The sequence below is a fragment of the Mustela nigripes genome, chromosome 16, assembly GCF_022355385.1.
Source record: "Mustela nigripes isolate SB6536 chromosome 16, MUSNIG.SB6536, whole genome shotgun sequence".
Taxonomy (NCBI): Eukaryota; Metazoa; Chordata; class Mammalia; order Carnivora; family Mustelidae; genus Mustela; species Mustela nigripes.
This window is the reverse complement of record NC_081572.1, coordinates 25,797,434-25,819,883: the sequence shown is the minus strand read 5'-3', so window position 1 is coordinate 25,819,883 and position 22,450 is coordinate 25,797,434. Positions and strand designations below refer to the sequence as shown.

Genomic DNA, 22,450 nt, shown 5'->3' with positions numbered 1-22,450 from the left:
TTAAAAGATTATTTTAAAAGAAATCAACATTTACTATTTTTATAAATGGGAGAAAACCATTCTTGATTTCTTGTAGACCTTGAAGATGCAGTGAATTTGAATGCATAGTTTTGGGTTTCATATATTTATCTTCCTTAGGAAAGGATCTATTTTCATGAAAGAGTCTCAAAGGAGTACATGATTCCAAAAGTTTAATTTAAGATCCACTGTTTAGAATAAGAAAGGAAAACATACACCATTATGAGAGATGGCAGTTTGTTTTGGAGTCTCTACGTTTATCTGTTTTAATTTGCTTGAAGGAAAGACCTGGCATTATGTATTTGCTTTGGAATATTTTCATTATTGCCAGTGCCTTCCTGTGAAGGGAGACTGCAGAAACAAGAGATTTCCATTTGCAGATAATAGCTCTGCCAGTCCAAGAATGGTCACGTCATTTTGGGGGGGGGTCTTTTGCCATATTTACTTAAGGTTTAAGGTGATAGAGATATAAAGGCTCCATAGTCATTATAAAATGTGAACAGTTCTGAAGCATGAATGCTCTAGGTAGGTCTATGTGCTGTTTGCCTATGAAGTAAGCAGATAGTTGTATAGTGACTGCTAAACTTATGGATTATTCATGACCTTCCGTAGCCAAACTGGGTCGCTTAGAAACAAAGCAGACACAAAGCTGTGTGCTCATGATGAGGTTTCTTCTGTCAGGAGTTTCGAATAGGCAGAGTGGTGGTAAAGTTTTTTTGCAGCTTAATGAGAAATAATTGTTACATAACAGTGTGTAAGTTTAAAGTGTACAACATAATGATTTGATATATGTACATATTGTGAATTGATTACCACAATAAGGTTAGCTAACATCATGTCACATAATAAGTTTTTAATTTTTGTGGTGGGAACTGTAAAAACTATTATAGAATAGTGGTATTATCTGTAGCCACCATGCTGTACTTTATATCCCCAGATCTTACTCATAGCCAAAGTTTGTGTCATTTGGCCATTTTTACCACTTTCCTTTACCCCTAGCCCCTGCCACTGGCAACCACCATTCTGTTGGTGGTAAGTCATTATAAGTATTAGTTGGTAAACATTTGCTGTATGTTGTGTTTTTTAAAAGATTTTATTTATTTGAGAGACAGAGATCACAAGAAGGCAGAGAGGCAGGCAGAGAGAGGGGAAAGCAGGCTCCCCGGTGAGCAGAGACCTAGATGAGGGCCTCGATCCCAGGACTCTGGGATCATGACCTGAGCCGAAGGCAGTGTCTTCACCCACCGAGCCACCAAGGCACCCCAAAATAATAAAATCTTTAAAAAAATAAATAAATAAAATAGCATTTTCCATAGCACAAAAGAAACCTAAAATTTCCGGTTACTTAACCCAGATATAGCAGTTCAGTTAGCCAAGGGAGCATCATTTTCAAAGCAGGCCAAAAAATAATTACGTTTTCTTATTAATTCTTAGACTTTTCTTATATCCCCTGGCAAAATGTTGAAGTAATTTACTCAGAGTTCATCACCAGCATCCTGTTACATAGCTGCTGCTTTTCTTTTGTCTGTCTGTCTTCCTTTTTTTTTTTTTTTAAGACTTTATTTATTTATTTGATGGAGAGAGAGCAACAACGGGAATACAAGCAGGGGAGTTGTAGAGGGAAAAGCAGGCTTCCCACTGAGCAGGGAGCCAAATGCAGGCTCAGTCCCAGGACCCAGGATCATGACCCAAGCCGAAGGCAGACACTTAACAACTGAGCCACCCAGGCACCCCTAGCTGCTGCTTTTCTGTTCAACATAACTTTTATTTTATTTTTTTAAAGATTAACTTATTTTAGAGAAGAGAGTATGAGAGTGCAGCGGGGAGGGGCAGAGATTCCCAAGCAGACTCTGCACTGAGCTTGGAGCCCCATGCTGGGCTAGATCTCATGACCTTGAGATCACAACCTGAGCCAAAACCAAGAGTTGGCTGTTCAGCTGACTATGCCACTGAGGTGCCCCTCAGCATAACTTTTATATTTGCTGCTTGCATTCAGTTTCTAGCTAGTAAAATACCTTTGGAAGGCAGGGACAGTGTAATATTCACAGTCATGTTTCATGTGCCTGGTGCATAGTAAATAATAGACATTTTTTGAATGAATGAATGAATGATTTGTCAGGTTTGCTTGCTTAAAATATATATATATATATATATTTTAAAAGATTTTATTTATTTATTTTACAGAGAGAGATCACAAGTAGGCAGAGAGGCAGGCAGAGAGAGAGAGAGAGAGAGAGAGAGAGGAGGAAGCAGGCTCCCTGCTGAGCAGAGAGCCCGATGCGGGACTCGATCCCAGGACCCTGAGATCATGACCTGAGCCAAAGGCAGTGGCTTAACCCACTGAGCCACCCAGGCGCCCCTTAAAATATATTTTTTAAGATTTTATTTATTTATTTGATAGAGAGAGACACAGCCAGAGAGGGAACACAAGCAGGGGGAGTGGCAGAGGAAGAAGCAGGCTTCCTGCTAAGCAGGGAGCCGGATATGGGGCTCAGTCCTAGGATCCTGGGTTCATGACCAGAGCCAAGGGCAGACACTCAAAGAATGAGCCTCCCAGGCGCCCCTTAAACAATTTGTTTTTTTTTAAAGATTTTACTTATTTGAGACAGAGAGAGCATGTAAGAAGGGACAGGGGCAGAGGGAGAGGAAGAAGTAGACTCACCGACTGAGCCACTCAGGGCTCAGTCCCATTCAGTCTCCCTCACCCGCCCCATTTTTGGGGCTTTTTTTTTTTTTTTTTAATTTTACTAGGCTCTTTCCCCAAATTGGGGTGTGAACTCCTGACCCTGAGATCAAGAGTCATATGCTCTACTGACTGACCCATCCAGTCACCCCATTTTGCCTCTTTTCTTGTATTTACTATAACCTTTACTCCTTCTACTTACAGTTATCTTTAGATTATTTATTCTGAAAGAGTAAACAGTGGCTGTTTGTTGCTTCCCAGAAGCCTCACAAATATGGAGTGTTTTCATAAAAAAGTATAGGGCATGGGTGCTAAACGTGGAGTTTGTGGAAGAACTTAAGGGATCTCTGAGTCCCTGAGGAAAACACTCAGAATTTGGGTTGGGTGAGGGCATTTTTTCTGGAGAAACACAATATATCAAATTATCAGATGGTTCTGTGGACCCCTGAATGATTAAGAACCAATGTTTCAGAGGTTGTAGGTTTTAGTCTTACAGAGATAAGGAGGACATTATCTAATAATAAAAGGAAACCAAATGGCTCTTAAGAAAAGTAGATGATTGTATTAGGATGCTTTCAGTCACTTGTGATAGAAACCATCTCAAGCTTATATAAAATAGGAATATATGGGTTTATGTAACTGAAGAAAATAAAAACAACCCCAAAATGCTGGTTGTAAAAACAACTGAGTCTAGGACTCAAATAGTACTTTTAATTAGGATTTTCAGGGCGCCTGGGTGGCTTAGTGGGTTGAGCCTCTGCCTTTGGCTCTGGTTATGATCTCAGGGTCCTGGGATCAAGGCCCGCATTGGGCTCCCTGCTCGGTGGGGAGCCTGCTTCCCTCTCTCTCTCTGCCTGCCTCTCTGCCTACTTGTGATCTCTGTCAAAAAGAAAAAAAAATCTTAATTAGGATTTTCTTCTTCCTTTCTCTTTGTTTTCCTTTATATTGGCTTTATTTATCAGGCGTGTTCATTCCATATGTTGGAAAAAAGATGTCCATCTGCAGCTTAAGCCTGCTAAATTCTTAGACTGTGTACAACTGACCATAGTAAATAAATGATCCATGTAAGAACAGGAGGAACAGGGACGCCTGGGTGGCTCAGTTGGTTAAGCAGCTGCCTTCGGCTCAGGTCATGATCCCAGCGTCCTGGGATCGAGTCCCATATCGGGCTCCTTGCTCCGCAGGGAGCCTGCTTCTCCGTCTGATTCTGCCTTCCACTCTGTCTGCCTGTGCTCGCTCTCGCTCACTCTCTCTGACAAATAAATAAAATCTTAAAAAAAAAAAAAAAAAAAAGAGAACAGGAGGAACAAGTTTGACATGTGGAGTTTAAGATGCTTATTCAATATTCATATCAACAAAGTTGCTTAGTAGGCATTGGACATACAGATCTGGAATTCAGGTCTAGGCTAGAGACTGGACTAGAAATTTGGAGGTTGTCAGCATATAGTTAGTATTTAAAGCCGTGAAACTGCATGAGATGACCAGGGAATAAGAGTAAATAATGAAGAAAAAAAGTTGTCCAAGGACTGAGCTTGTGAATGTTAAGAAATTGGGGAGAAGAGGAAGAAGCAACGAAGAAGACCAAGAAGCAGCCAATAATGCAGAAGGAAAACAAAGTCCTGGAAGCCAGATTAAAAAAAAATCATTTTAAGGAGTGAGTGATCAGATGTCAGATGATGCTGATACAACAGTTAAGAAGAGGACTGAGACTTAATGGTCAGATTTAATAATAATCATCTTTTTTATTATTTATTTATTTATTTATTTATTTTTTAAAAGATTTTATTTATTTATTTGACAGACAGAGATCACAAGTAGGCAGAGAGGCAGGCAGAGAGAGAGGAGGAAGCAGGCTCCCCGCTGAGCAGAGAGCCCGATGTGGGACTCGATCCCAAGACCCTGAGATCATGACCTGAGCCGAAGGCAGCAGCTTAACCCACTGAGCCACCCAGGCGCCCCATAATCATCTTTTTTAAACAAGATTTTATTTATTATTTATTTGACAAAGATCACAAGTAGGCAGAGAGGCAGGCAGAGAGAGAGAGAGGAAGGGAAGCAGGCTCGCCGCTGAGCAGAGAGCCCGATGTGGGGCTCGACCCCAGGACCCTGGGACCATGACCTGAGCAGAAGGCAGAGGCTTTAACCCACTGAGCCACCCAGGTGCCCCTAATAATAATCATTTTGACAGGGGCGCCTGAGTGGCTCAGTGGGTTAAAGCCTTTGCCTTTGACCCTGATCCCAGGGCCCTGGGATCGAGGCCTGTATCCGGCTCTCTGCTCAGTGGGAGCCTGCTTCCCTTCCTCCCTCTGGCTACTTGTGATCTCTGTCTGTCAAATAAATAAAAATCTTTAAAAAAAAAAATCATCTTGACAAGAACAGTTTTAATAAATTTGGTGGAGTTCTTTCTAGTAACTGCTCTTTTTCTTAGAAATTTAAATTCCATAGTTCAGGTAATATAAGAGATTGTTTATTAACCAAATAATTGTTGAACTAATATTGATTGTCATGTCATCCTTTAGTTCTTCATATGTTGTACTGTGTCTGACACTGTGAAGACACTGAAAACTGTGTCTTTAACTCATGAATATGCAAATATGCTAGTTAAAGGATTCATATATTTGGAGTAGGATGCATGTATTTTTTTTGGAATGCTGGTTACATGAAGTGGAATCACTTCATAAACTATTTGGTCATGTTTTTCCTTCTGTATTTGGAAGTTTTTATAAAGAAAAAAGAAAATCAGCGTAAGTTCCTGATTCTTAAATCTTTCTGAGTAATTAATGCCTAATTGTCATTCTCAATACCAGGAAACATAGGAGTTGATAATGCTAAAAATTTTTTATTTTTCTAATGAACATAATACTTTTCTTTTCTGTTAGAAATTCATTGAATTTGAAGACTCTCAAGAACAGGAAAAAAAGGATTTACAGACCCGAGTGGAATCTTTAGAATCTCAAACAAGACAACTTGAACTCAAAGCAAAAAACTATGCTGACCAGAGTAAGTAAAAACACTTCTCGTCATAAGTACACATTAAAGAGTGGGCTCTAATAGCACAATGACTCATCTTGGTATTTGACTGGGCTTCCAAATATGTGCTTGGAATTGTCATCATCCCAGACTGAAGAGTGAGACCTGGAAGCTAGGTTCAGTTCTTTTTTGCTCACATCTTCATGTGGTTCTGATGTCTGCAGAAATAACTAAATAAAAGATATGTTTATTAAGACTCTCTTCTTCAGGGACACCTGGGTAGCTCAGTTGGTTTGGTGTGTGCCTTTGGCTCGGGTCATGGTCCCAGGGTCCTGGATTGGAGCCCTGCATCTAACTCCTGTCCTAGAGGGAGCCTGCTTCTCCCTCCCTCTGCTTGTTTGCTGCTACCCCCCAACAAATAAATAAGTAAAAAAAAAAAAAAAAAAAAGACTTAAAAAAAAAAAGACTCTCTTCTTCAATTTAGCTCTCAGCCTTTACAGTTAACATTATGCCACATCCATTATGCAGGATTCTGGGGCGTGTGCATGTGCATCATTTCTTCTCATTTTGATCCATTACACTAAGTTCCATTGCTTTCCATATTGCTTTGAAATTTACAAATGTGACAAAAACTCTAGCTCTGAAGTATGTTTTAAAAAAAATTACTGAATTCGAGGAACACCTGGGTGACTCAGTTGGTAGAGCACGTGATTCTTGATATCAGGTTTGTGAGTTTAAGCCCTATGTTGGGCAGAGTTTACTTTAAAAAAATAAATACCGAATTCTCTTTTTCATTCTTTTCTAGTGAAAAACTGAGGGAGTGTAAGGGAACAGAATATCATTTTTCAGAATTATTTTGTTTTTAATATAATTTCATTGTATTCTTGACTTAAAAATAACTATTGTTTCAGACTCCAAGGATTATTTTTCTTTTTGGCTTATGAATTAGACCTAATTAAGTCAAAATTAGAAAAACAAATGGGGAGAAACTTCATGGACTGTTTTCATGTTTGCTTTGGGCAGGTAGAGAACCCTTCAAGTTTTCCCTTTCAGCGCTGTAAACTTCCAGAATTTCTGGAGCAGTAGATGACCAGCTGGCTTCCTACATGAACCGTTAAGGCTGCATAGTGACACCTGCTGTTAAAGATAGGAATTCATGGTGGATAACCTTTATTCATTACCTGGCTTGGAGTGTGGTAACTGCTTCCTCTAGTACTCTGGAATGGCCTAATAGAGCTAAACCTCGAATCAAATCACTGGGAACCTGGAATTCGAGCATTATAGAATTCAAGGAAATCTCACATGCCTTTAAGCAAATGTCATGGAAGGGAACTAGTGGATGTTTGGTACCAGAAGCTACTTTTGGTAACAGAAGTGAGACAAAATGAGCCGTGTATCATGTCTTTGTACTTTTAGACTTGTAGATACCTAGATACCTTGTAGGAGTACCTAGAGTACTTCCTTTGTTCACACTGAATATACCGAATGACTTCTGTGACTCTGCCATAGAAATTTAGAGTCTTAGAGAGCTGGACGATGGACCCCACAGTCCAAACACTAACAAATATATTAGTAGAGTCACACTGCTCTGAGTACCACTGTTTCTAGAGAAACAGTCTTGTGGCAGTTGCTAGCTTTTGGTACATTTCAAGAGCTGAGCATTCTCTACTCAAAGAAGAAGAAAACGAGCTATTGGAGATACTGTTTAATTCTAACTTGATTGTGTTTTCATATCAGAGATTATATTGTATTTTAGAACCAGACACTAAAGGCAGAGTGGACAGAACAAACCTCATTGTTTTATTTTATTATAGTTTCCTCTTGATTCCCAAAGAGTACCAAGTTTTGGATAAGGACATTTGCTTTTAACTTAGAAGGGAACTTCTTGTATGGACTCCTTTTATACATTAAGTAAACTATTTTAATGATAAGGGAGATATTATAAGATGAATTACCTGAAACCATCTGTCTGACATTCAAAGGAGATACTTCTAGGGCACCTTGGGTGGTTCAGTTGGTTAAGTGTCTGACTCTTTTTTTTTTTTTTTTTTTAAGATTTTTTTAAAGATTTATTTGAGAGAGAGGCAGAGTGAGAGAACACGAGCTGGGTGAGGAGCAGAGGGAGAAGCAGAGTCCCTCCTGAGCAGGGAGCCCTATGTGGACCTTGATCCTGGGACTCCAGGATCATGACCTGAGCTGAAGGCAGATGCTTAATTGACTGAGTCACCCAGGAGTCCCTGAGTGTCCGACTCTTTAATTTTGGCTCAAGTCATGATTTCAGGGGCATGAGATCGAGGCCGAGTTGGGCTCCACACTCAGCATGGAGTCTGCTTGAGATTTTCTAGCTTTTTCTGCCCCATCCCTGCTTGTGTTGTCTCTCTCTAAAACAAACAAACAAACAAACAAACAAATAAAAATTTCAAAGGAGATACTGCTACTTTTTTCGCAAAAGTCTCTAAATGGAATTCTAACTTGTGTTTTCATATCACACAAATGTATATGTTTTTCCATATACAGTTTATCCTTTTATTATTAAAATTTTAAAAACCTGCTTCCTGTTCTTGTCCGGTAAATGTAAACAAAATAAAGTAGGCTTTTAATTAAGATTTGTTACCCAGACTAGTGAGTCATATCCAGCTTTTTGGAATTGTTATGCTCTGAGGTATCTATCTCCTCATTTCTCTCTCAGAAGTACTGATTACTAGTGTTTTCCATCTTAACTTAATTTTTAAAAATAAGGTATCATTTAAAAATGATTTCTAATTCTCTAAGCAAGTGATGAGGAAATTAGGTAGATATCTAATCTTTGAGCTAAATTTAATCTGAAAACTTCATTTTTGTTATTAATATAATATCCCACCAAGAATTTCTCCCCCCTGGAAGTTTGCCATCCAATTTTGAAATAAATCTTGATGTCTAAGTAACAGTTAAAAAACTTAAAACCATGGTCAGTCAAAATTGACCATTCAGATGCACAAAATTCATAATACTAAATCTCTTGGTCTGTGAGCTGAGACTATAATAAGTCTTTTATTAATGCTTTGGGTTAATAAATCCTTTTCCTTTGATACCTTGGAGTCTTTTTCTCTCTTCCATCTAATTGTTTTTCTTTCTCTTCCTTCTGTTTTTCTTTAAGCCTGAACTAGGTATAGTATGAAATCTAAAATGTGAAATTTAATATGAAATTAAAATTTTCTTCCAAGTCTTCATTTACCATATTTAAATACCTGAAAAAAATGTGGGTGGGGGCAAAATGTTTGACTCTTTTTTCATTTAACCTTCCTACTTTTCCCTCCCTCAAATCCCTTAATATGAGTCAAAGCTCCTTATTTTTAAAAAAGGTAGAAGTAAGAGGTAATCTTTAAGTATCACCAATGTCTTATCATTTCGGGAAACCAGGACTGGGAATATGTTTTTTTAAAAGATGAAAACAAATGTAAATAGGTGTATGTCAGAGTATGTGAATTCTTTTTTATATGATAAGCAACAGAATATCAGACTATTCATCAATTATTTTTCTTTATTCATCAATTTTTTAAAAAAAAAGTGTATCATGATTTTTTGTTACTGTAATGTGACATCTATTTTTATTTTCATTGTCTTAAACTTTTAAAATGTTTTGAATGTTTTTTAGTTTTCCTAACTTCTATTTTTAAATAAACAATTCTTGAAGGCCATAGAAATTACTGATAATGATATTTATAATAGAGAGGATCGATGCAGTTTCTTCTGTTTAGTGACATTTTTTTTAGTGCAATGTGAAAACAGTATCTTGTCCAATTTCCATTTTTATATTTGTATGTTAGAGTCTTCAATTTTGAAGATTGTCTGTCAATTCTAATGATCTGTTTTAGGGCACATATCCTCTTTAAAAAGTAGCCACAGTAAAAGTCCAAGTTCTGCTTTGAAGACAACTTCCTGTGTTAAAAGGGGAAATTTTGGTTGTAGTTACTTGCTATTTGAGAAGCATGAAAACGTCAAGAAATAGGAACTGAGTTAAGGACATAGATTACAGCTTTTGATAGTTTGGAATCATCAGGTTGTGGTATGATTTCACAATATTGAGAAATTGCATTTATAAAAATTTTGTTAATGGTTTTGTGGTTATATTTGATTTTGGAGATTTCTAGTTGCTCTTTTCAAAACTTGAACTATGTAGGATATGTTTTTGGTTTTCCCAACGTGAATAAAGGATTTTTAAAAATGCTATATTATATCTGGGAGTAATAATAACACTTCTTGTTAACAAGAAGTAACAATAACAACATCTGTGAGCCTTAAGAAAGAATCTGAAACATACATGGGGTGGAAAAACACAGTTGTGGGTTGAGAAAGGCCTGTTGGTTCTCGACAACTGTTGAAGGAGTCTATAATCAACCTTGCTATTCATGATGTGGCAGTAATGGGTTCTTTCTTTGTCACAAAATACTTTATATTCGTTCTTTTGTATGTTGTTTGGCATTTTTTTTTGTATTATTCTTTTGTATATATCTTATAAGCCAGGTATTATCTTAAATGAGTCAAGTAAATAAAGACATTTTAATACAGTTAAAAATATTATACTGCTGTATGCCTAGCATTTAGCTTGGTAGAGGAGAATATGTTTGTAGTACAGAAAAATATAATGTGATCATTGCAGTCAAACAAATCAGCACTGTGGGGGAGAAGGGTGTGTATGTCCTTCTGGTCTTCTTTTCCGTATATACTGTGTTTTTATATCACTGCAGTTAGAGTGTACATATAATTTTGTATCTTCCCCTTAACACTATTTGTTTCTCTTGTATAATCTTTAAATATTTTAAATGTCTTCCTATACCCATCATCCAGAAGCTAATGCCATCTATTATCAATTCTTGTTTTCTTCGGGGTGTGTTTTCTCCTTTATTCTAGTGAGAATTACTTAATGGCCACTTTGTTTTTTTTACCTTGGCTACTTGAAACTCAGAACTAATTTGGAAATGCAGCCGTAAGGACTGGTTTGGACCTTACCTGGTTGGCATATATTTTTTTTTATTTTTAATTTTTTATAAACATATATTTTTATCTGGTTGGCATATTTAAATTGTTTTCTTTTTGATCTATATTTTATACACATACAGTGAATTATTATGTTCTAATAAGCTTATCTCAGATCCTTTGTAGAATGAAGGAATGAATCAGGTAAAAATAAATATACATAAATTAAAAAAAGAAAAAAGTTTCATTGGTTAGTTGAACGTTTTTTCCAGTGTAGTGAATCATATTGAAGTGAATATTTTTTTAAACCTATAGATGTCTCTGTATTTTGATAATTTTCTGAGAATATATTTAAGGAAGTAGGGCAAAAAAGATGAGTATTTTAGTGGTTCTGGTTTATAATAGTGTTTGGTCATTTTTAATGTGAACAGAATTGGAGAAGTATGGTTTAGTAGTGTATTTCATTTTGTTTTTCATAACATGTATTTGGGTCATTATTTGCAACATATCAGCACATGGAGCTAATGTAGAACCATTTATTATTTGATTCTTAGGAAAACTGTTTCCCTCAAGCTCTTTGAATTTATAAGGTGACTTTTCCCTTGATTGTGGAGGTGATGTCAGTGATTTTAAGCTACTTAAGGGCTCTTCTCTGAATCTGGCCTTCCTACCTTTTTTAAATTAAATGGGAAAATTATTTTGACAGTTGATGACATTGTAGTAGAGATTTATTCTGACCTTTTGCTCTTTCATTCATTTGCTTTTAAAATTTGCTATAAAGATCTTAGTTTAATAAAATACCTTGAATTCTTTACCTCGAAACATATATTATTATTGGAAGGAAAACACTTCTGATTTCTTGGTCATAAGAATTAACATATTGCTAGGTGGAAAGCATAGGAAGATAGTATTTTTTAATTTTAAAAGAATAAAGGGATTAGAGCAGACTTCCATTTGGGGAATTATTTATAACCAAGGTCTGTGTGTCAATGATGTGGTTGATCAATTGAGAATTTTCACAACAAAGAAGAAAAGTAAGCCATTTTTAAGGTACCAGGTGTAGAGTCATACCAGACAGAGTTAATAGTTGGCCCTAAATATTTTTGTCACTGTTTTTCAGATCACTTAAAAAAAATACCTTCAGGTCAATAGAAAGCTTTGTCAGCCCCTTTACCATGCTCTGTGATTGCAATACATATTAATACTCTAAAAAGTTAAATAATATTGCAGTAGGCCACTTTTTGCATTTTAATGTTTTCTTGTCAATAGGCGGTTCCTTCTGCATTATATTTAGAGTGATTAAAGTAGAAAACTGATTATTTATATTGTAGTCGGAAGTATATTTTTAATAAGGCAACCTTAGGAGTTTCATATATCTCCTTGACTTTATTTTTTTTATTTTTATTTTTTTTTAAAGATTTTATTTATTTATTTGACAGAAATAACAAGTAGATGGAGAGGCAGGCAGAGAGAGAGGGAAGCTGAGCAGGGGGCCCGATGCGGGACTCGATCCCAGGACCCTGAGACCATGACCCGAGCTGAAGCCAGCGGCTTAACCCACTGAGCCACCCAGGCGCCCCTCTCCTTGACTTTAAAAAAATTACAAAATTGAGGGGCACCTTGCTGGCTCAGTTGGTAGAATATGCAACCTTTGATCTCAAGGTCAAAGTGAGTCCAAGCCACATCTTGAACATAGAGCTTACTTAAAAACAAACAAACAAAAAAAAACCCTACAAAGTGAAATTCATTATATAGAAAGTTACTTTAAAAAAGTTACTTTTTTAGTCCATTCAACTTGACTTCTTTGCCATATTAAGAACATTTGTATATTTAATAAACTTTATATAAGGGTTTCTTTTTTTGGAACTTATTTTTAGAGGGAAAACCAAAACTTAAGCACAAGATAATTTATGCAAACACATTTTATTGCTTTGCTTCATTAAATAATACCCTATGTGGTCTTTAGATCTATTGTATGTCTCATTATCTGTATTTGGACTCTTTCCTTTCTGTAGTCTAGTGTTGTCTATTGAGAACCTTAAGGTTGTTGTTTATAATTAATATAAAGCTAAAATTTCATAGAAAATTAATTTTATTAGTAAGGGTGAAGGGATATGGTGATTCAGCTTAGGGAACAGAATAAAAATGAATGATTTGATTACTTCAAACATACAAAGGGATAGGTAAAGAAGATACCAAGTTGTATTTCTGTAACTTTGGAAGATAATATTAGAGAAAATGTTACTTCTTGATTTTGGTTGATCATGAGGAAGTATTTCTTGACCATGAAGGTGTACATAGGGATGTGTGCTGGGGGAAAGCATGGACTTTACCTGCATGGAGACTTTAGGTAGGAGAGTGGTCAACTTTTTGATGTGGATGGCTTAGATAACATCTTCAAGACAGAGACTAGGTCAGATCTCTACCACAGAGATTCCTAGGAGTTATTCTAGTCTGTTTTCAGGATATGATCATCAATTTGTGAGAATGCTTTAGCATTGTGCATTGTGTCTTTGATTAATAACGTCTATCGAGAATCTTTGGAACTTTAGAGACATGGCGCAGAACTTAGTTGGCAGTGGAGAGGCTCTTATTATTGTTTTGATGTGGTTGTCTGAGATTTGTTTGCTCTTAAGTCAGTGTTTGATTCCTGCTTACCTGTTGAGACTTCTGAAAGAGGCTTCTGAAACACCAGTGCCACTCCTCTGAGGCCAGATAACCATTGGATTATCTGCCTTCCATGAGTAGTAAGAACTGATGATTCCTTTTGAGAAGGCAAATAATGAGTTGGACACGGCATTCTAGCAGGTGTGTTTCTCTTTCTTCCCCCCATAGGCCTATCAGCAGTCTGATGGGGCAGAAGACAACAGAGATGGAAGGTGTTCCAAACTTGGCACAGGCCATCAATCTAAGGAGGTAAGCTCTGATTTTGAGCAGGCCGAGCAGGTGGCTCTTCCTGCCTTAATCATGTCTTCTTGCTCTTTGGAAAGATGGACAGAAAGAGCATTTAAAATGAGGCAGAATGATCTCTGTTAGCTATTAAAAGGGGAAAACGTTGGATTAGTCTTTTGATTCTTCTTTTTTCTTGCCTGCTACCCCCTTTTCTTTTTAGATGCCCTGGTTTGTTTGATTTTTTTTTTTTTTCTTCAGAATATTAGCAGTTTTTTTTTAAAGAATGGCAGATTTGTTTATTTGTTGTTTTGGGATAGGGAAGGATGAGCAAAATCTTGTTTATTTCCAGTTAATCTCAGGTTATGGCTAGTTTGATGAATAAAATGATAAAGTTTTAGGATTTTTCATGAGATAATTTTTACATTTGGTTTCACATAGGAACTGTTAAACAAGAAATAATCTTTTACTACCCCTTTCGTATAATGCAACAATAATAAGCATAGGTTAACTTCGTGGTGCTTGAGGCTTTCGTGGATGTCTGCCATCCTTGCCCAGTTGGGCCTTTCTTTCCTGCTTTTTCCACTTCCCTTTTCTTTTCCCTTTATTGATTACTTAGTGGCATCCAGGACTTTGAAGAGATGGCTCTTCCCAGGATTTAAAAGTACTTCTCTATTAAACACTATTTTATTTCATGTGAGTTAGGCCTTGAGAAAGTGGGACTCCATTGACTGTGTTGTGTTAAGTATTTGAAGTATTTTCAGAAAAGTGAAAGGTTTTGAATTTGTGTTACATGATCTTGGTGCTTAACTTATATACCTAAAAAGATAGGTACTGATATTTTGAATCACAGTAGAGGTAAAGAAAACATGAAATACAATCATGGATAGTTTCTATCAAGGTACTTGCTGGAAGCTTTATATTGGAGGGAATCATTGCCAGAAAAGTATTCAGAAAATCACCAAGAATAACAAATTCATAGACTGTTTAAAATCACCACGGGGTAACATGCCTTCGATGATTCAGAATGCCTTTTAAGAGGATATAATACATGTTTATAAGCTAATGTCTGAGTTAAAGTAACTGTAGTTGCTGTAGCAACCATGCCACAAATTATATATATAATGACTCAAATGTTATGTGTTATTTCTTGATGTGAAAATTAAAATGGATGTTTCCAGTAGGTGGGTAGCTCCTTCAGAGATGCAGGCTCTTTCTGACTTCTGGCTCCACGTTCTTCATACTCTTGTCCATTAAGGCAGAGGGGAGGAGAAAGGGGGTGGACAGTTGTGTGTGGAAGGCTTTTATTGGGCCAGACCTTAGGAGTGGTGCACACAGCTTTTACTTTTACTTCAGCGGCCATAACTCGATCAGAAACTAACTCTAGAGGCTGCGGGATGCCATCTAGCAGTGTGTCTAAGAAAAAGAGGAAATTGCTTTGGTTATTATCTAGTCTTTTCTTCAGCTTAGGAGCTCTAGTAGATGGCGCATGATTTTGCTCAAATGTTGAGCAAAGGGAGTGAATGTACCTAAAGCTTAGCAATCATCTACCTGTTCTTCCTACTTGTGAATTATCTGAGGAAGAAAAAAATGGCAAGTTTTAGTGAAAATAAAGCATTTATAAATTGTGCTTTTATATAATCTAATTTTTTAAAGAAGGTTTTATTTATCTGACAGAGAAAGACAGCGAGAAAGGGAACACAGGCAGGGGAGTGGGAGAGGGAGAAGCAGGCTTCCCGCTGAACAGAGAGCTCTATGTGGGGCTCGATCCCAGGACCCTGAGATCATGACCTGAGCGGAAGGCAGAGGTTTAACCCACGGAGCCACCCAGGCTCATTTTTAAATAACTTCAAGGTTACTCTGGCTGTTAGCACTTTAAAACTCTTCACTGCATATTCATTTATTCAACAGACATTTACTAAGTGTTGAGATTTTCTTTTGTTCTCTTATCATTTGATGTCTTTTCCTTTAAAAGATAGGTTACTATTAAAATGTATATATTTTTTAAGGTCTTACTTATTTATTTGACAGAGAGAGACACAGTGAGAGGGAACACAGGCAGAAGGAGTGGGAGAGGGAGAAGTAGGCTTCCCCCTGAGCAGGAAGTTCCATGCGGGGCTCAATCCCAGCACCCTGAGCCCAAGACAAGATGCCCAACGACTGAGCCACCCAGGCACCCCAAAATGTAATTTTCTGTTGCTTGTGTTAGGGATAGGTTATGAATGACATCTCGCTCTTTAACAAAAAAATATAACTCCTATTATATCTAGCTGGCTCAGCTGGTAGAGCCTGTGACTCTTAATCTTAGGGTCATGTGTTGAAGCATAGAACCAACTTAAAAAAATAAATATAATTCATATACTATAAAATCTACCATTTTTAGAGTATACAAATCAGTGGGTTTTAGTATATTCACAAGGTTGTACAACTATCACAATGGTCTTAATTAATTCCAGATCACTTTCACCATTCCAAATAGGAACCCATATCTGTTAACAGTCACTCCTCATTCCTGGCTTCCCCCAACCCCTGGCAATCACTGATCTGTTTTCTGTTTCTACATATTTGTCTCTTCTGGACATTTCATATAAATGGAATCATCTAGTATGTGGTCTTTTGTAACTGACTTCTTTCACTTAGCATAAGGTTCTTCCATGTTGTAGTGTGGATCCGCAGTGCTTCATTCCTTTTTAATGCTGAATAATATTCCATTATATGGACATTCTACATTTTATGTATCCCTCTTTGCCCCGCCTTTTTTAATTGCCTATATGTTGCTAGTTTGAGAACCAGGAAAAAAAAAAAACCACAAAAACAAAACGAACTTTAAGTCAGTTATCCGAAAGCCTATGCAGAGTTAAGTATAATGAAAAACCCCTTTGGGAAGATATCCCTTGGATTTCTCATTGGCATCCTGGCTTGTTTAATTCCCAGTTTATAAGTGGGGAGTGAATTACTTAAATGTTTGAACCATCTTTATAATGCTGTGGTTATCTACTAGTAATAGGTTATATATTCTTGTTTTGATTTATCAGTGTTATATTTGGATATAACAATACAAAATAACAAGTTTTCTATTTAATTTTAATAGGATACAGAAATAAATAATTTAAGGGCTTCAAGTAAATAGACCAAGGTCAATAGGCTATAATTTATTCTTTTTTTTTTTTTAAGATCTTATTTTATTTATTTGACAGAGATCACAAGTAGGCAGAGAAGGAGAGAAGGAAGCAGGCTCCCTGCTGAGCAGAAAGCCCGATGTGGGGCTCGATCCCAGGACCCTGGGATCATGACCTGAGACAAAGGCAGAGGTTTTAACCCACTGAGCCTCCCAGGTGCCCCGCTATAATTTATTCTTACACTAGTGGGGAGAGGAAGATGGAAATGGATAATAGGGTAGAGGAACTGATGATCATTTCTACAGGTTTAAATCTAATTTATGTAGACATTTTAACCATGAGATCATTTGTCTTTGTTTATTTTATTTTATTTTATTTTTAAAAAGATTTTGTTTATTTATTTGACAGAGAGAGATCACAAGTAAGCAGAGAGAGAGGGGAAGCAGGCTCCCCACTGAGCAGAGAGCCTGATGTGGGGCTCAATCCCAGGACCCTGAGATCATGACCCGAGCTGAAGGCAGAGGCCCAACCCACTGAGCCACCCAGGTGCCCCTGTGTTTACTTTAAAAATTTGAGGTGGATAGGGGCAGCTGGCTGCCTCAGTTGGAAGAGCATGCAGCTCTTGATCTCAGGGTCCTGAGTTCGAGCCTCATGTTGTGTATAGAAAGAACTTAAATAATTAAAAAAACAAAATAAAATTTGAGGTGAATAGAATGTTTTGGTATCTATGACTGATAAATTATGATGTAACACCCAATATTGATTATTGAAAATAGTCCCTAAGATCATGTGAACGAAAAAATAGAAAATATTTTAAGAAGGTTATTAATATAAAGGTGTTAGAATTTCCTTTTTAAAAGGAAGTCAATTTCTTTTATTTATTTGTCAGAGAGAGAGAGAGCAGAGGGAGAAACAGGCTCTCTGCTGAGCAAAGAGCCTGATGTGGGACTCGATTCCGGGACCCTGGGATCATGACCTGAGCCAAAGGCAAACGCTTAACCCACTGAGCCACCTGGGCGTCCCAGGAAGTCAATTTCTGATTCAGTGGTTAGGTTTTGCTAACAAGATGCCAGTGTTTATGTGCTACAAATTTTATCTTGGAAAATTAGCGATGGACATGAGGAAAAAATTTACCTTATAAATTTTGGAGAGTTTTTTTACCACCCAGATTTTATGAGTAAATGAACTGTACTATTCTAGGAATACCCCTGGACTTCATCAAATAGTATACACATGTAGCCCTTAGTAAGGTAGAAAATATTTCTTCTTCCAAATTTTATTTTTTACATTCATGAGATACATTCTCAGGTTAGTGAATTTTATCATACCATAAGGTAATTTTAAGAATTATCTTCTTTAGTGGAATAAAATAATGAAAGCGATGTGGAAAAAAAAAACTATTATGTCTTTTATAAAATAACATTGTGTTCTGGGAAATGCTTTATCAAAGTTATATTACTAGTTGTTTATTGGTTTTCAGATTTTCAGGGTTTTTTTCTATATTGGTATTTCTTTCTGAATTTCCAGCCTTTAAAATCAGACTTAAAGTAATTGGCACTAAAAGGGAATATTTGGGGCACCTTGGCTGGCCCAGTGGGAAGTGCATGTGACTCTTGGATCTTAGGATTGTGAGTTTGAGCCCCATGTTGAGTGTAAAAATTATTTAAATAAATACAAAAAAGGGGTATATTTACATTAGAGGCATACAGGATGGGAAATGGTGTAACTGTAGAGATTTTGGTCTTAAATAGGTAGAAGACCATTGGATTTTAGTTTTGTGTTTTTGTGAATGATAACCACCTCAGAACATTTTCCAGTATTGTTAGGGTTGTTGATGTATTTGTGAAATTTTAAAGACTGTCATTTATTCTTAAGTGGTTGGAGGTTTTATTGGGGTCTTGAAAAGCATAGTTATAGATGAGAAATAAAATTAGAATACAGTAATGATGCACCAGACTAACAAAAAATATAGGCTGCAATAAATTGCAGACCATTAGTGTTGTCAGTTTATATTTTGAGATGAATGTGTTCTACTTTTAGATTGGATCTTTTGCTGAAGAAATAAAACTGGTAGTGTTAAATAGTGTAACAGGTAAAAAAATGTATTTATATAAAAAGTTAAGGCGGATTTACTTGTCATTTATTTTGCATTGAAAATATAGTGGAAAGTGGTGCCCAGGTGGCTGAGTTGGTTAAGCAGCTGCCTTTGGCTCAGGTCATGATCCCAGCATCCTAAGATCAAGGCCCGTGTTGGGCTCCCTATTCAGTGGGGAGTCTGCTTCTCCCTCTCCATATTCCCCTCCACTTATGCTTGCACTTTCTCAAATAATAAATTTAATTTAATTTTAATTTAATTTCTCAAATAAATTTTTTTAGAAAGAGAAGAAAGCATAGTGGGAAGATGGAAGTCATCTCTCAGAATACAAGTCTATAATATGCAGCGGAACTCATTGGAACTCTCTTACAGTAACACTTTATATGGATTAAGAAAATTAACTTGTGCTTAGAAGAGATGTTGAGCATTTAGGCTTATAATTTAAGACCATTGCTCTTAGGAAAATAATAGATAGGAATAAGCTGTAGCATATGTATATGATGTGATATTATTCGCTGCTAAAAAGAAATGAGCTATGAAGCCATGAAAAGACATAGAGGAACCCCAAATGCATATTACAAAGTGGAAGCCAATGTGTAAAGGCTACATACCACATGATTCTAGCTCATGGGGATTCTGGAAAAGGCAAAACTAAGGAGACAGTGAAAATATTACTGTTTGCCAAGGTTAAGGAAAAGGGATGAATAGGTGGAGCTCAGGATTTTTAAGGCAGTAAAACTGTTCTGTATGAAAAAACTATAATGGTGGATGTGTGTCATTATATATTTGTCCATTTATAGAATATTTAATACCAAGAGTGAATCCTAATGTACTCTTTAGACTTTGGGTGGTACTGATGTCAGTGTGGGCTCATTGATTGTAACGAATGTACCACTCTTCTGCAGGATATAGATAGTGGAGGAGGTTGTGGGTGTGTGGGGAGGAAAGGGTATATTAGCACAATGTACTTTTTGTTCAATTTTGCTGTGAACCTAAAACTGCTATTAAAAAATAAAGTTGATTAATAAAAATAACAAACAGGGTAAGGGGCAGGTCATTTGTAACCATATATAGTTTGCATGTTCTAAATGACCTTTTTTGTGTGATGTATGCTAAGAAAAACAGAAATACAGATCGTTTCTATGAAATTAGTAAATTTATTTATCAGATAGCTCACAGGCAAGGGGAGCGGCAGGCAGAGGGAGAAGCAGGCTCCCACTGAGCAAGGAACCCGATGTGGGACTGGATCCCAGGACCCAGGGATCATGATGTGAGCCAAAGGCAGATGCTTAACTGACTGCCACCCTCAGATGTTATTTTTGAGACAAAAAAAAAAAAAGTCAAATGGAAATAAATTAAGCAGAAACTCTAATGGGTTTAGAAAGCTGTGGGTGGAGGCTTAAGGAATTATAGCTAGGGGTAATCCTGGATGCTTAAGAGGACCAAAATAATTAATAGAACTTTTAAGGAATTTTATAGATGAAGCTAAGCCAGTTTGAACAGAAGTCATGTTCATTTAGGTAAATATAGGAAATCGCTGGTAATTGTGATACACATTAGGGTCTTATATCTCCTTTCCCACAGTCTTGCTGTTAAGTAGTATATAGCAGCAAAGCCATATAAACCAACACTGATAAGCAAATTGCCATAAAATCAGTGAGGTCCTCCTAGCTACAAGCCCAATTCTGTCCAAGTCACTTGATAAACAAAACTTTAAGCTTTTTCCCCAAGGTGATAAATAATGATCCTTGGTTTCCGGTATTACTCTGCTAGGGTTCCCATGACAAAATATCATAGAAATATTTTCACACTCTTGTGAAGGCTGGAAGTCCAAGATCTCCTTGGCTTGCAGATAGCTGCCTTCTCTCTCTCTCTCTCTCTCCCTCCTCATATGGTCTTTTCTCTGTGCATATGTGGGGAGAAAAAGCTTTTATAAGGACACTAGTCCTGGGGCACCTGGGTGGCTCAGTGGGTTAAAGCCTCTACCTTCGGCTCAGGTCATGATCTCAGGGTGCTAGGATCGAGCCCCATATCAGGCTCTCTGCTCAGCAGGGAGCCTGCTTCCACCTCTCTGCCTGCCTCTCTGCCTACTTGTGATCTCTCTCTGTCAAATAAATAAATAAAATCTTAAAATTTCTTTAAAAAAAAAGGACAACAGTCCTGTTGGATTAGGACTCCACCTTTATGACTTTTATTTTTTATTGTCATATATAGAAATATATATTCAGGGGATGCCTGGGTGACTCAGTCGGTTAAGCCGCTGCCTTTGGCTCAGGTCGTGATCCCAGGGTCCTGGGATCAAGTCCCGCATCAGGCTCTTTGCTTGGCAGGGAACCTGCTTCTCTCTCCACCTCTGCCTGCCACTTTGCCTGCTTGTGCGTTCTCTCTCTCTCAGAAATAAATAAATAAATAGAATCTTTTTTTAAAAAAAAAAAAGATATATTCAGTATCCTTGCATTTAGTTTTAGGCACCATCCTATCTCAGTACATACATACTGCATTCCTTTTAGCAGTACCTTTGTTGTATTTGAAAAACACATGTGTGCCAGATGCTATTCCTAATAAGTTCTAATATACTGTCATTATTCCTCACTTATAAATCAGGAAACTGAGGCCTAGAGAACTTGGAAGTAGCGAAGTCACTGCATTGTGGTCCATCACATAACTATCATAATTCACTTCACCAACCACCTAACGACAAATTTAGGGATGATTCCAATTTGGGTGTTATTATAAAATGTATTGCATACAACATCCATTTTCACATCTTCAGGCTTTGATGTGTTTCCACGGCGTAAGTAAGAATAGTAATACTGGGGATGCCTGTGTGGGTCAACCATTTAAGCATCTGCCTTTGGCTCAGTTCATGATGCCAGGGTCCTGGGATCAAGTCCCACATTGGGGTCCGTGCTCCACTGGGAATCTGCCTCTCCCTCTTCCCGTGATTGTGCTTGTACTTATACTTGAGCTCATTCTCTCTCTCTCTCTCAAAAATAAATAAATAAAATCTTAAAAAAAAAAAAAAAAAAGAATAGTAATATTGTTGGGGAGGGGCTGCGTCTGGTTGGCCCAGTGCGTTAAGCATCTACCTTCAGCTCAGGTCATAATCCCAGGGTTCTGGGATCTACCCCTAGGTCAGGCTCCCTGCTGAGGATGGTGCCTGAGCAGGGAGCCTGCTCCTCCCTCTCTCTGTGCCCACGTGCATATCCCCCACACCCCCCTCAAGCTCTCTTGCTTGCTCTGCTCTCTCATAAATAAATCTAAAAAGTAGTAATACTGGGTCAAAGGATATACACATTGCTTATTTTATTAGATGTCACCAACAAACTACCAACCTTCAAAAGAGTAATTCCAATTTATCCTCTCATATTGCCCATCTTTTTTCTTTTTTTCTTTTTATAATTCTTCAACCTGGTAACATTTTTGTTCATCTGCCTATGCATTTTAATGGTGAATTGGCACAATTTTTTTGTAATGGTTCTAAAGTCTGTTTAGATCTTCTGCTAAATGTTGAACTCAGAAGTTGTTGGAGAACATAAAGAATGAGTTTTCAAGCCAAAGAAAGTGCCTACGTGAGTTGGTGCTCAGTGTGTTTGGACTGGGGTTGGGTGGGGCTGCACACACCGCAAATTAATCAGGTCACTAACTCCTTCCCAAAGGTAACTACTACCCTCACTTCTGATACTTTTTAGTTTTAGATTAGTTCTGTCTTTTGAACTT

General features: G+C 37.2%; 1 protein-coding gene across 3 annotated transcripts in view; it reads left to right on the top strand.

Moving 5' to 3' along the window:
* Positions 1 to 22,450, top strand: part of SPAG9 (sperm associated antigen 9) — a 139,247-nt gene that overhangs the window by 29,106 nt on the left and 87,691 nt on the right. For 2 of the 3 annotated variants that reach the window (XM_059378821.1, XM_059378820.1), the window contains exon 2: positions 5,581 to 5,701. In XM_059378821.1, the coding sequence (XP_059234804.1) occupies positions 5,581 to 5,701 (121 nt within the window). Of the gene's footprint in view, positions 1 to 5,580; positions 5,702 to 13,462; positions 13,544 to 22,450 lie in introns of those variants that run through there. The other variant, XM_059378824.1, reaches the window with a different exon arrangement.